This window comes from Dreissena polymorpha, chromosome 1, assembly GCF_020536995.1.
Source record: "Dreissena polymorpha isolate Duluth1 chromosome 1, UMN_Dpol_1.0, whole genome shotgun sequence".
In the NCBI taxonomy this organism is placed as follows: Eukaryota; Metazoa; Mollusca; class Bivalvia; order Myida; family Dreissenidae; genus Dreissena; species Dreissena polymorpha.
Window position 1 is genome coordinate 87001636 of NC_068355.1, and position 13627 is coordinate 87015262.

The following is a 13627-nucleotide window of genomic DNA, read 5'->3' on the forward strand; positions in this document are numbered from 1 at the left end:
AAATATACATTTCATTCACACATATTGTTCTTCCTTATAAAAACTTTGTTTTTTCAATTATACAACTTTTTCAATATTTGGCCTAAAGAGAGATTTTTCTGAAGAATATGTAGACCCAGATCAAAACATTAACAGAATGTCGTAATATTTTGTATCAAAATACATAAGCTGTACAAAATGTTAACCCATATCAAGCATAAAATGTGCTTTATCTAAGTCTTCACTTTTTACAGCATAATATAAATGTATAATGCATAATCATTTTTTCAACAAACACCAATAATTAATTAATTAATTAATTAGTAAACTGTCATACCAATTAACCTATCAAAATCTACTTTAATTATTTGAAGTCAAACATATAGTACAGAAGATGCAATACTCTTGTTGTTTATCCAGTTGTTTAAAAAACTAATACATTTTTCTTAAGTTTATATATATATATATATATATATATATATATATATATATATATATATATATATATATATATATATATATATATATATATATAGTGCATTTTTATAACTAAACATTTTATAATGTCATCTTGATATGTATATCATTTTCTACCTTTTAATTGCATTTACTTTTTAAAAAGATGAAATTTAATACATAAAATGAATTTAAAAAAAAGGTAGGGGCTAACGTCCTAAGGGGCTTTTGTCCGAAGGGGCAAATGTCCTAAGGGGCTAATATCCTAAGGGGCTTTTGTCCTAGGGGCTTTTGTCCTAGGGGCTAATGTCCGTGATGGCTTTTGTCCTACACTCCTCTTTAATACCCCAAAACTGAAACCCTGGGTAAATTCTCATGACTGAAAATGTATATTTATTTAAGTATTCCAGAAATCAGCGGGAAAACTTTCGATTTTGAATGATTTTACCAAAAAAAGTCATAGATATGCACGGTTGTGACACTTAAGAAATGGGTTTGCTGGAAGGATATAAAATTCTCTTTTTCAAATATGCAAAAAAATTATTGGCCTCAAATCTTGCAATAAACACCAGTGGGCTCTCGGACCATGATAATCTGCTTTGTGGTTTTATTTATTATTAAAGTAAATGAATATTTGCCAAAAAAGCATAATTCCCCCCCCCCCCCAAAAAAAAGACCTTTTTACCTTACAAAAAGAACAAAATAAACAACATACTTATAATAAATGTTTTTCTTGTAAAGATGTGTGATTATCAGCGTAGTTAGAAATAAAGTATTGTACTACTGTAATATTTCATTTTATTTGTAAAAGATCGCAACAAAAAATCAGCACCTCGATATTTTCTCCTTTTTTTGATAGGTTGGGGGTCATTTTGAAAATTGCGGCCATTAAAAAAATATGAATTGTGTCAATAGCCTATTTTGTCTTTAATACTTTAAAGGGGCCTTTTCACAGATTTTGGCATATTTTTAAGTTTGTCATTTAATGCTTTATATTGATAAATGTAAACATTGGAAACTCAAAGCTCCAGTAAAAAATCAAGAATACAATTAAAGAAAGGAAACAAAAGTAGCCGGTATCAGGACTCGAACCAGTGACCCCCGGAGTCCTGGTTTTAGTCTAAAGTAAAAACGTATTAGCCCTCTCGGCTATTCCGCCGGGTATTGTATACGTTTTATAAGCAATCTTCGTAGTTTCGTAAATTTAAACGACAACAACAGAACTCTCCAAATTATTCATTCGTTTCGCGTTGTAATGCTTTATAATTTTTAAGGTTTTCAAATCGTCAAAAGATACATATAAAGGCTATATTGGACTATTGTAAATGTTCAGTAATACTGTTTCCTCACAAATATCATAACTAAAACGAAAATTTGCGAATCTGAAACAACTTTTATCAATTTTGTCAATTTACCGAACCGTGAAAAGATCCCATTAAACTACCAATGAGCAAAGTGTGTGGCTTTTATAAAAAAGTGAACAATTCCACTGAATACAAGCACCATATGTGGTGGAGGATGTGACCGCAGTTAGACTTTAAGGCAGCTTTCAGGTCTGGAAGTGTAAATTCGTTGAATGCAGTTATTTCTTTATTTAAGGACTGAAACAATATGTTGAGAATATTATACAAATAAAGGTATCTGTAAATCAAAAAAAGAAAAAAAAAACACTTGCTTATATAACATACGTTCAATGAATATTGAAATTATAGATTGGAGTAGGAAAATCATATTTTTTGTACTTTAGGCGGCCATTTTGGAAGCCATTTTGACTTAATTTGCAATATTTAATTCTTTTTTGTACATGTAGAAACATATTTTAATTAATTAATAACATAAAACAGCTAATTTCAATGCCAAAAACAGAATATTTTAATCAAATATGGCAGTAACATGTAATTTCCTAAATTTTGGCGGCTATCTTGGCAGCCATCTGAAAAATGGCGGCCATCTTGAACATTGGAGATGGGTCCATAGCTAAAATTGAATAAAATACTTTTATCTACAAATGTGCCAAGTTTGTTGCTTTTATCAGAAAGTGAACAATTCCACCGAATACAAGCACCATATGATCCCGCTATTTGTGTATTTGCATATTTGATGAAATTAGTTATTGTCATATATTTAGTACTGTAAATTCAACAGATAAACCAATAATACGAATCTTACGGTTACATGGTATCTTGCAATGGATTTAAAAAGGCTGTACGTTAAAAAAATCATTTTTATGCACAATAAAACTAGTTTCCTGCATATTTAAGGAGTATTTACTGTATTCGTGTTTTGAAAATTATGATAAATGAACATGGAAGAAGACCAATATTATCACACTATGCACAATTATATAACAACACTATTTATCTTACATCTTAATTTAGTAAATGCCTTAGCCGACTTATACATTTGAAATTGGGATCACGTTTTCAAACAGATAAAATCTAAATGTGTCCCAACGTACGTGTATTATTTCCTGCAGTAGATAGGAAAATCTTGACTCGACTATTCGTAACAGAAACTTGACCGAGTTAATAAGGTAGTTCATCTGTACGTCTTGCAATCAGTTGACTCACAAACATACTTCTATAATACTATTCAGTGCTTTGTTCAATATTTACACGAAATTAGGAAAAACAACATTTACGAAATGCAATATTTAAATATGATAAATTTTACATTTAATACTCTATGAATAAGAAACAACATTTTTAGCTAAAAAGAAGAAATAGAGATTAATAGGTTAGTGTTGATTATAGATCAGGTTTATCATGCGAGGCTTAGAAAACAAAAGCACGAGCCTTGGCGAGTGTTTTTTCGATTTCGTTCCGAGCATGATAAACCTGATCTATAATCAACACTAATCTATTACAATATTTATCCTACTTTTTATTCAGTAAACCTTTTTATTTAAACAAAATTAGTTCGACTGGATCATTTCGCGTTTTCATGAGTTTTTGTCGTACTTTGATAATGACTGTAGTGTAACCAAGGTCAGTGTATTACTCCGCGTTCCAAAAATAACCGCTGATCAAATAATCATTTAAAAAAAATCAGAATATCGTTCTTTGACAAAGAGTCTTGCGTTATTAATTACAATTTTATTCATATTGAATTGCAAATCTAAAAGTTTTATAACATCAATATAACATTTAGTTGTTATATACAAGCAACTACATTTGTTTACAACGTAGCCTAACAACGTAGCACGTGCCGTTGATTATAGATGACATTTAATCAATGGGGCGTTAATCAACTGAATTCGCTGTAAAAGTGGGATAAACATAATTACAACGCTGACTTTGTCATTTATTGTTATTTATAATGAGCACGTATCACAATGAAACTTCCGTCTCTCCAATGGTCTCACTCTGCAGCTAATGGTCAGCCTACGATGGGGTTGGAAGACGCTCCTCCAATGGTGGCGAACACCTCCAGACATCCCAGGGTGAAGGGCCCGTCCACCGCCTCCTTGCCCCGCAGGACCGCCTTGTAGTCTCCCTGGGAAAACATATCAGCCTGGTTAATTCATGTGCGTAAAGTGCCATTCCACTTTTCGCCTAGACTGGAATTCATCGTCTCCTTGCCCCTCAGGACCGCCCTGTAGTCTCCCTGGGAGTCGATGTGTATGCTGTGGCGAAACGGGACTGAATATATGTGCGTTAAGCGTCGTTCCATATTAGCCTGTTCAGTCCACAGAGGCTTATCAGGGACGACACTTTCCGCTTTTATGGTTATTTTTATTGTTAAAAAAGTATATTCTAAACAAAAATCCAGATTTGGCGGAAAGTTAAGCCCTCATTAGACTAATCGAGGACACAAGTTGAGGTTGTAAGCGTGTGGGCTATGATATTAATTAGTAAAATCTTCGTTTTTATTGAAAAATAATCGAATTATAACGAAAAATCAACTTCTCTGGAAAAAATCCCTATTAAATATATATTATTATAACAAGGTATTCAACTCGAAATCACCCGAAAACAGGGTGCATCGCTTTTAACAGCAATCAATTGTGTCGTGTTCTGACAAAACTGGGCATAATGCATGTGCGTAAAGTGCCGTCCCAGATAAAACTGTGCAGTTCGCACAGGCTAATCAGGGACGACACTTTCCGCTTTAACTAGATTTTCGGTAAAGAGGGACTTCCTTTAAACGAAAAATACCATAAAAACGGAAAGTGTCGTCAATGATTAGCCTGTGCGGACTGCACAGGTTTATCTGGGACGGCACTTTACGCACATGCATTATGCCCAGTTTTCTCAGAACACGACACAATTGTGCAGCGATTTCCATGAACTTGGTCTTATTCAACACAGAACTGAATTTCCGTTCTGAAAATGTACATATCTTGCAATATTTTTACATTTGCTGCGTTAAATTTTTTGAAATAACACGATACACAATTCGTGTAACCTAGTCGTCATCGATCAAAGCGATGCATCTTGTTTTCGTGTGATTTTGAGTTGAGTACCTTGTTTTATATTTATATTCGATAGTGAATTTGTTTTCAAAGAAGTTGATTTTTCGTTATAATTTGATTACTTTTCATTCAAAATGATGTTTTCACTAATTTATATCATAGCCACACGCTTACAACCTGTGATCTAGGACGACACTTTAACATATACACTAAGCCCCCCTTTTTCAAAAGGCTCATGTATTTATAAACACAAGTGTCACAAATAAAGGAGCACGTGCTACAATTAGGTGTATCTCCTGCCGGTGCAGCAAACATGTCACCAATTTTATATTTGTAACACAGAAGCGAATTAATGTTTAGATCTACATCTTGCATTCATTGATTCATTTAGAAGATGCCATATTTCATAAAATCAAAAATATTAAGTAATATGTTCTTTACTTTTTAAATAGAATGTAATTTGATCTTTACTTTTTATACAATATAACACTTTCATAAAGTAAACACCTCAAATATTGTAATTATAGGTATACATATTATAAGATAAGTAAAACTAAGCGTTCTAATTGTAGTACAGAAATTATGACATTAATCTGACTAACGTGTGAAATCAGATCCAGAACAGCCGGCATGGGGTCAAGATGGAACACCCCATCGTTCACGACCATGTTCTCGGCCGCTAGAGGGCACTGTACGTAGTGTCCCAGGGCCGCCAAGAACACGTTCTCTGCCTGGTGACCGTAGTCTGTTTGGTGGTTTGGGTCTCGCATGATGCTTCGAAATATGTGACAGGCGTCTACGTTGTTGCTATAGAGAATCGACATTTATTTAAGTCAGTATACAAACATCGAACAAATTAAACATTGTGCAGGTTCTTGCAAACCAAAATAGTCCAATCATTAAATATCTGTGTATGTTCATAAAGCCTCGCTCTGTGAAAAAGGGTTTTTAATGCAAATACGTAAAGTGTCGTCCCGGATTAGCCTGTGTAGTCCGCACAGGATAATCAGGGCCTACACATTCCATTTTATTGTATTTTTCGTTTAAAAGAAGACTTTTCTTGACAAAAATTCAGTTTAGGCGCAACGTGTCGTCCCTGATTAGTCTGTGCGGAATGCACAGGCTAATATGGAACGACACTTTATGCACATGCATTAAACCATATTTTCACAGAGCGCGGTCCCATTCATTTCAATTATGAAGGATCGTAATTACATTTTTAAGTTAATTATATAATAAGATGCGGCGATTCTTTAGGCGATACTTTAGTATACAAATATACATTTATTCAAAATATTTGTGCTTAATGCTTGGCATTCCTGTCACTGCCCATTTAATTGACAACTGAAAATTAGCTGGGCAAACTAGGATTATCATATGCACAAACTGTCTTCCAAGATTAGCCTGTGAAGTCCGCTTATGCTAATCATCGGCGACACTTTCTGCTTTGATGGTATCAATTTATTGAAAAAAAAATCAATTTAGGCGGAAAGCATCCGTGATGAGCCTGTGTGAAATGCGCAGGCTTATCTGGGGAGACACGTGCATTTTCTTAGAACTATGCTCATTTACCAAGAGCCGATCGTGCTGGTTCCCGACAGGCATGGAACCTTGATCGGGAAACCGAAGATCATTTTGTAAAATTCTACGTCGACGTAAGCAGACGTCACGTTTCGGGTGAACGTCATGTTTAAGTGCAGGTGAGCCTCGCCTGGAAACGGGATCGCTTCCGGAGTGATGTCGATGTTGTAGATTTGGACGACATCTGTGTCTTTTGTGTTGGCTGAATAACATAATCGACATTTCAATACTCTCCACACTAACATTTTGAGACGTCAAAGGAAGTTTGTGTTTAAGATTCGATCTGGGAAAACGAGGCCTCATGCATGTGTGTTAAGTGTCGTCCCAGAGTAGCCAGTGCAGTCCACACAGGCGAGTTAGGGACGACACGCTCCGCCAAAACTTAGAGCGCGGATTAATTAAATGACAATAAATGCTTGTATAAAAAATAGACGCCTAAATAGTATCTCAATAATCGAGGTCTTAAAAGTACTTCACACTTACAACACGAGGACCACCTGAGGGCGGCTGTAAGTCCGATCGCCAGCGTGAGAGACACAATGCTTAATGGAGTCATCATCATGGCTTCGTCGGTTATAATCAAGAAAGAACGGAGGGTCACGGTAGGTCGTTGCTTTCATTTACAGTGTATTAAGCATTTGTTATCGGCGCTTCAAAATAAGATAAGGATACTAGAACATAAAACTTTCTTTTTGAAAATCGTTTTACTCCATAATTAGTCATTGTGTCATAGGGTTAACTATAAATAAAGATATTATAGATGTGTCCTATATTGCATATAGTGTTTGTTTTAGATGTATCATAAAATATTTTTATTATTTTATTTTTCTCTATGAAGTGAAACAATAATTTTACAACCGATTGTAAACAGTCTTTAATTCGATTGGATGATTTTTTTATACAAGTAACTTTTAAATCGTTTTACGCTCTTCCATTTTCTCATTGGGTTAACAAATCAACTTTCCAGTTCCAAGTTTGATAACACGTACGGCCATAAAAGTTGAATTATGGCTAGGGACGTCGTGTGTGCCGATCAGTAATCGGGCATGATTTAACCTTTACAGTGTGGCACATGCTTAGGCTGTCCAGGTAACGCACAATCTCCGCTATGGATCAGGAGACGATTTATTGATTCAATCTGCTTACGGAGGAGTCCGTAGATTGTCGATATATCACGATTGGCACAATCTCCACGCAGAGTTGTCGTTCCATGCTCTCGCATACTATATCTGCCATCACAAAAAAATCCTGCCAGAATTTCTTTCGTTAGTCAAATAGTTAATTAGTTAGTAGTGCTCACTACTGGTTCACACTCTGGTTTTTCACAAAATGCAGCCTTACAGTGCATGTAAATGCTTAGCATTTGCAAAAGTTCACGGTCACGAAAAAGAAGCGCAGATGTGTTTTCGTAAAGATGAACACTTTGAAATATGCTCCTTTAATAGTAAAACTACAGTATATAAAAATGAACGATGAAAGAGTTTTCGTAAAAGGATTAAAGGACATATAGTTTTTTCTAGTAGTTCCAAGATGTCAACGTTATAACATTCGAACGGAGGCCAGTACAATACTATTTCGGGTAGTATCACATTCGGGTGTACTCCTGGATTTTAAAATAACGTGTGTAGAGGCTTGCAGTCAACACCGCTCTCATAAACCTTGCTTATAACGTATGTAGAGGCTTGCAGTCAACACCGCTCTCATAAACCTTGCCAATAACGTGTGTAGAGGCTTGCAGTCAACACCGCTCTCATAAACCTTGCTAATAACGTGTGTAGAGGCTTGCAGTCAACACCGCTCTCATAAACCTTGCTAATAACGTATGTAGAGGCTTGCAGTCAACACCGCTCTCATAAACCTTGCCAATAACGTGTGTAGAGGCTTGCAGTCAACACCGCTCTCATAAACCTTGCTAATACCGTGTGTAGAGGCTTGCAGTCAACACCGCTCTCATAAACCTTGCTAATAACGTGTGTAGAGGCTTGCAGTCGCTCTCATAAACCTTGCTAATAGCGTGTGTAGAGGCTTGCAGTCAACACCGCTCTCATAAACCTTGCTAATAACGTGTGTAGAGGCTTGCAGTTAACACCGCTCTCATAAACCTTGCTAATAACGTGTGTAGAGGCTTGCAGTCAACACCGCTTTCACCAACCTTGCTAATTTCTCAGTATCGTAATTCTGGGCTCCTACTCATCAATACCAACTAACAAAACCAGTATATGCATTGCCGTCATCATCAACGTATTCCATCATAATCATCATTATAATAATCATGCAATGAACATTCGTCATCATTACAAATCACGTATACCTGATTGCAGTGTATATATATATATATATATATATATATATATATATATCAATTTCATGCTCCAAAGTTATAAAGCAGAAACGATCATGGGTTATTTCGATAGTTACATAATCCACCATAGTTTATTTCATATGCAAGAGTTTAAATTCAGGAATTTTGACTACGCATTTGAAGTGAAGCTTTCATTTTTGTATCGTCCAGTAACGTAAATAAGACAGTATAAATGTATTATGCAATCTGTGATCGTACTGCACGCATGTGTGATCACAGAACATAATCATTTATGGACGACGGATCGTGTATTTACGATAGTGACTCGGAGCAATCCAAAAAAGGTTCAAATAGAATATGAATAAATCACCGAGCACTATCAAATAGAAGGTTACAAAACACCAATATATTATGTGTGTGTATGATGTTATGCCGTTGTAATAACTAATAACGATTGCAAACTCCGTGCAGAACTTTGACTGTAACCAGCATAGCTGGAACAAATCCATGCCTTCATAACCAACCTCGTGATGAAAGCCTAGCCACGGGTTACAATAATTTTACCGTTGATATTTTTTCTTTTTTTACTTTATGTAATTACTTGTTTTATTGTGAACCTAAACGTATACACGTTTTTTAAAGTATACAAGAAAATGATACTGTTTTTCATAACATTATACTTAAACCAAAAAATAAAATCCTGCACAATCTGGTAGGATTTTCTTGTGATGGCAGAGATTGTATGTGAGAGCCAGGAACGACAACTCTGCGTGGAGATTATAACGATTGATAACCGAAACACTTGTTCAATATGTATTCCTTAATTTCAGAGCCAGTTTTTCATATCCATTTATATTTACTGTGAACTCCTAAGTGAATGTTACATTTCCAACATTTTGCCCCGATAACAAAAAAAATATGAATGAAACGCTTTGGACTATTGTGCTTTTGATGATAAGTATTACCCCTGTTTAATATGTTATAGTCATATTTAAAATACAATTGATAACACTGAAATATTACAGTGGTTTAAACAATGTACTTTTTTATAAATTCAGGATAAGAAAATGTTTACGAATATTTTAAAATTATTTTTTTTGATGCAAGTCACAGGCAGATTTAGTTGAAAGGCTTCATTCTGATAAGAAGATAATAGGGACATAGTAAATTGTGTTTACTTTGGAACACATTTCGAAAGTTTAGGTATGTATTGATATTTGTTATCTCAAACCACACCGTTTTGATTGATTAATGGTATGTGAAAGTTTCAATCGCAGTGGCGTCCTTTTGCTAGATAAAGTTTTCAAAAACAGTGTGGCACAACCCGCACAGGCACCAGATTAACATAGTAAGATTGCAATATGGCAGGTGTTTTAATTGCGATTATATTTATCGGATTTATACATTCAGGTATGATTCATCACGCAATTACATTTTTACATATACACTAAGAAAACCTTAGGAAAACATTTAGTCTTCTGGAAAAACATCAAAAATATTTACAACAGTATTTAAGATTTGTCAGATATTGTATGTTTGCCTTTAGGTCGTGAAGCCTTATATTACTAAAATTGTCGTTATAACGGATGAAGGCATTAAAAGTCAAATGTATTGAGCGTATTATACACGTGAAAAGTCGTCACAGAAAGGGAACGTTGTTCATTCTATCTCATCACACAGAAAGGTAACGCTGTTCATGTCATCAGTGTCCTCACAATAAGGTAGCTTTGTTAATGTTATATGTATCCTCAAAGAAACATAACGTTTTTCAAGCTTTCTCGTCATCATAGAATGGTAAGGTTGTTAATGCTATCTCGTACCTACATAAAAGTAACGATGTTCATGCAGTCCATGTTCAAAAAAAAAAGGTAACGTTGTTCATGCTATATGCGTCCTCACAGAAGATAACGTTGTTCATGCCGTCCATGTTTCAAAAAAAGGTAACGTTGTTCATGTTATCTGTGTCCTCACAGAAGATAACGTTGTCCATGCCATCCGTGTTCCACAAAAAGGTCACGTTTTACATGTTATCTTTGTCCGTACAGATAAGTAACGTTGTTAATTCTTTCTCGTCCTCAAAGAAAAGAGACGTTGTTCAAGCTATCGCGTCCTTACAGAGATGTAACTTTGTTCCTGCTAGATGTATCCTAACAGAAAGGTAACGTTTGTCATTCTTTATGTGTCTTCACAGAAAGGTAATGTTTTTCATGCTATATGTGTTCTCACAAAAAGGTAACGTTTTTAATGGTATCTGATGTTGTTTATGCTATCTGACATTGTTCATGGTATCTGATGTTCTTTATGCAATCTGACGTTGTTCATGCAATCTGACGTTGTTCATGTTTTCTCTTTCAGCATCTACACAAGGATCATATTACGAGTAAGTTGCGATTGTTATGAGTGTTATTCGTACGATTGTTCATTTATTGAGTAGGCAAGGTTAAAGCATATCAAATCGGAAAGAAGGATATTGACTAGTCCAGGATGCGAAAGTCATGTATTAATTAGGTACATATTTTGGCCATATATAATAGCGTAACGTAATCACTTTTAATTGCAAGAAGTTTTCATATTTATAAATAAAATAATATCATTAAACTTGAATCTAATAAGTAAAACTTTGAATACAATTGATTTCTGCATACGATAACTGGACATTTTATTACTGCTGTCATATAATTTGTATTACAGTAGCGATCATTATTACTATCGTGGCTATGGGGATGCTATTGCGATTGGCGCTATAGCCCTCTCATTCAGCAGTCTCAGTCTGATTTGTATCTTTGTGGGTCTGATCTGCATCTGTGCCAAGAAATGTTGTCGACAGCCTCCACCACCAGCTTCTAGTATGTGTATATGCTCTTAAGGTAGCGCACTCATAATGGGCACCTTTCCAAATATAATCTAATGTATTATTTCTTAATCAGCATCATTTCACTGAACTACATACAAATTTTTATGTAGGCTTTCCATGCTTAAAAAAATACTGATTTGTTCAAAACCACCCCACGCTCGTCTTTTGTCCAGTTTATTTGTACTCCTGGGGTATATGAAAGTTCCATAATTTATCCAGATTTACAAATAAGGCCATGCAGTTGGTGTGTCCAGATGCAGTTGAGGTGTTTAAAGTTTAAACAAGATGAAATAAGTATTCTTTTACAGACATTTATTTTTTATAACTTGTTATCTATGGAAGCGCGCCATGAAATGTAAGTGGTTTCAGCCATGTAGAAATTGGGTTGTCGGGAAATCATTACGGGTGCGCTACCTTAATTGAACTTGTATTCTTATGAAATTGTTCAATAGAATGAGTAATTATATATATTTGAGGTGGCAAAATAATGATTAAAAAGTAAGTTATAAAAACACCAAATGGGTTTGTTTGTGATTGTCAATTGTTGCCATGCATAAATTATTTCTGTTGATTGTGTGTTTTGACAATGTTTTACAGGTGTGGCGTTTGTTAATGCTGTGCCTGGTGTAATGCAGTATGGACAGCCACTTACGCATGACCATCCAATGATGCATAATCAACCCGCTATGCATTGTCAACCACCCATGTATGGTCAACGACAGTAGAAGTTCAACAACAGACTTGCCACATCACTCATCGTTTTTCACTAGTTTGATCTGCATTGGGGGCACCATTGGTATTCAGTTTGGGAATGGATTGCTTGACATCTTCTGTGATAAATTAAAATGTGTCCAGAAAACTAAGCTAATTTCAGCATTTGTTAATGGAATTTAGTTAGCAAACAACGTTTTCGTGGTAGACGAATAATTAACTAAATACGTTTAATATATCGATGTTAAAACATGTGAAAACTGAATATTCTTGAAACAATAGCTTTGGCGTAAGCTCCTTAATATTGTTTCTACGTTCCTGTTATCTGTATGTCAGTAATAAAGGGCATTCGTCTGTGCTGTTAAGTGACCGATTGAATCACTTAAGTCAGTTATTTCTGTCCGTATGTCAGGAATGTGATTGAACAGCTCACAAAGAGAACATCACACCTTTTAAATTGTAAGGTTTACGATCCTTTTGGATAAGGTTATCTGTCCCGACCCAGATAATTGTTTACTTACGTCATTTTTTCAATCAAACTTTGTGCCAACAAGAAAGTGTCGTGTGGTAGTATGGATAAAAATGTACTAGTTATTCGGATAATGCACATCACAATAAGTGTACAATACCATTATATATCGTTTAACATATCTACATTGTCAACCATGACATTTGATAAATGTATCAAAACCATATTTTTCATGTTCTGGCATTTTGATGTAATTAAATTTCACACAATATCAGTGCTAATACACGTCTGACTGAGCTCAAAACAAGATATTAATTTAAAAATATGTATTACAGCTCGATAGCATCGAAAGCTTAAAGATAATTTTACACACTCTCGAGTCCGTTTCCCGGGTCTAGAACCAGTTCTTGTTTTCTTTAAGAGAGATTTAAAGAACACTCACATTTTGGGGTTTGAACACAGAACCTCCCGATCGCTAGGCGGACACCGTATCAATTATGCAACGGCGACCTGTGAATATATTTTTTATTGAATTCAACTGTTTTTAGATATATTGTGGTATATTAAAAACCAGTTCACGTGTGGTTTTACGCTTTATTATCATATGAACTCCCCCCCCCCCCCCCAACAAAAAAAAAACAACAACACAACAACAGCAACACCATCAACAACAACAAATGAACCGTTAATTCTCAGAAAAATTAAAATCAATGATAAACATCACAAATACGAAATACGATGGTAAAACTACCCCTATATATGCAATTATATAAGCGTCAATTTGACGCAGTCAGGTGTGTTAACATTTGTCCAATCGTGTAGTAAGTATTGCAGACATTAGACAAAGACGTGACTGCAGGA

General features: G+C 35.0%; 2 protein-coding genes across 2 annotated transcripts; one reads left to right on the forward strand and one right to left on the reverse strand.

Moving 5' to 3' along the window:
• Positions 1 to 3725: 3725 nt before the first annotated feature.
• Positions 3726 to 7080, reverse strand: LOC127866518 (uncharacterized). Its single transcript, XM_052407085.1, has 4 exons — positions 6914 to 7080; positions 6422 to 6632; positions 5452 to 5656; positions 3726 to 3930 (listed from the first exon to the last, which is right to left on the reverse strand). Exons 1-4 carry the CDS (start codon positions 6990 to 6992, stop codon positions 3814 to 3816), a joined length of 612 nt encoding a protein of 203 aa, XP_052263045.1. The 5' UTR covers positions 6993 to 7080; the 3' UTR covers positions 3726 to 3813.
• Positions 7081 to 9990: 2910 nt separating this feature from the next.
• On the forward strand, positions 9991 to 13350 carry LOC127866526 (uncharacterized). Its single transcript, XM_052407095.1, has 4 exons — positions 9991 to 10142; positions 11088 to 11112; positions 11424 to 11578; positions 12184 to 13350. Exons 1-4 carry the CDS (start codon positions 10094 to 10096, stop codon positions 12309 to 12311), a joined length of 357 nt encoding a protein of 118 aa, XP_052263055.1. The 5' UTR covers positions 9991 to 10093; the 3' UTR covers positions 12312 to 13350.
• Positions 13351 to 13627: the final 277 nt, after the last annotated feature.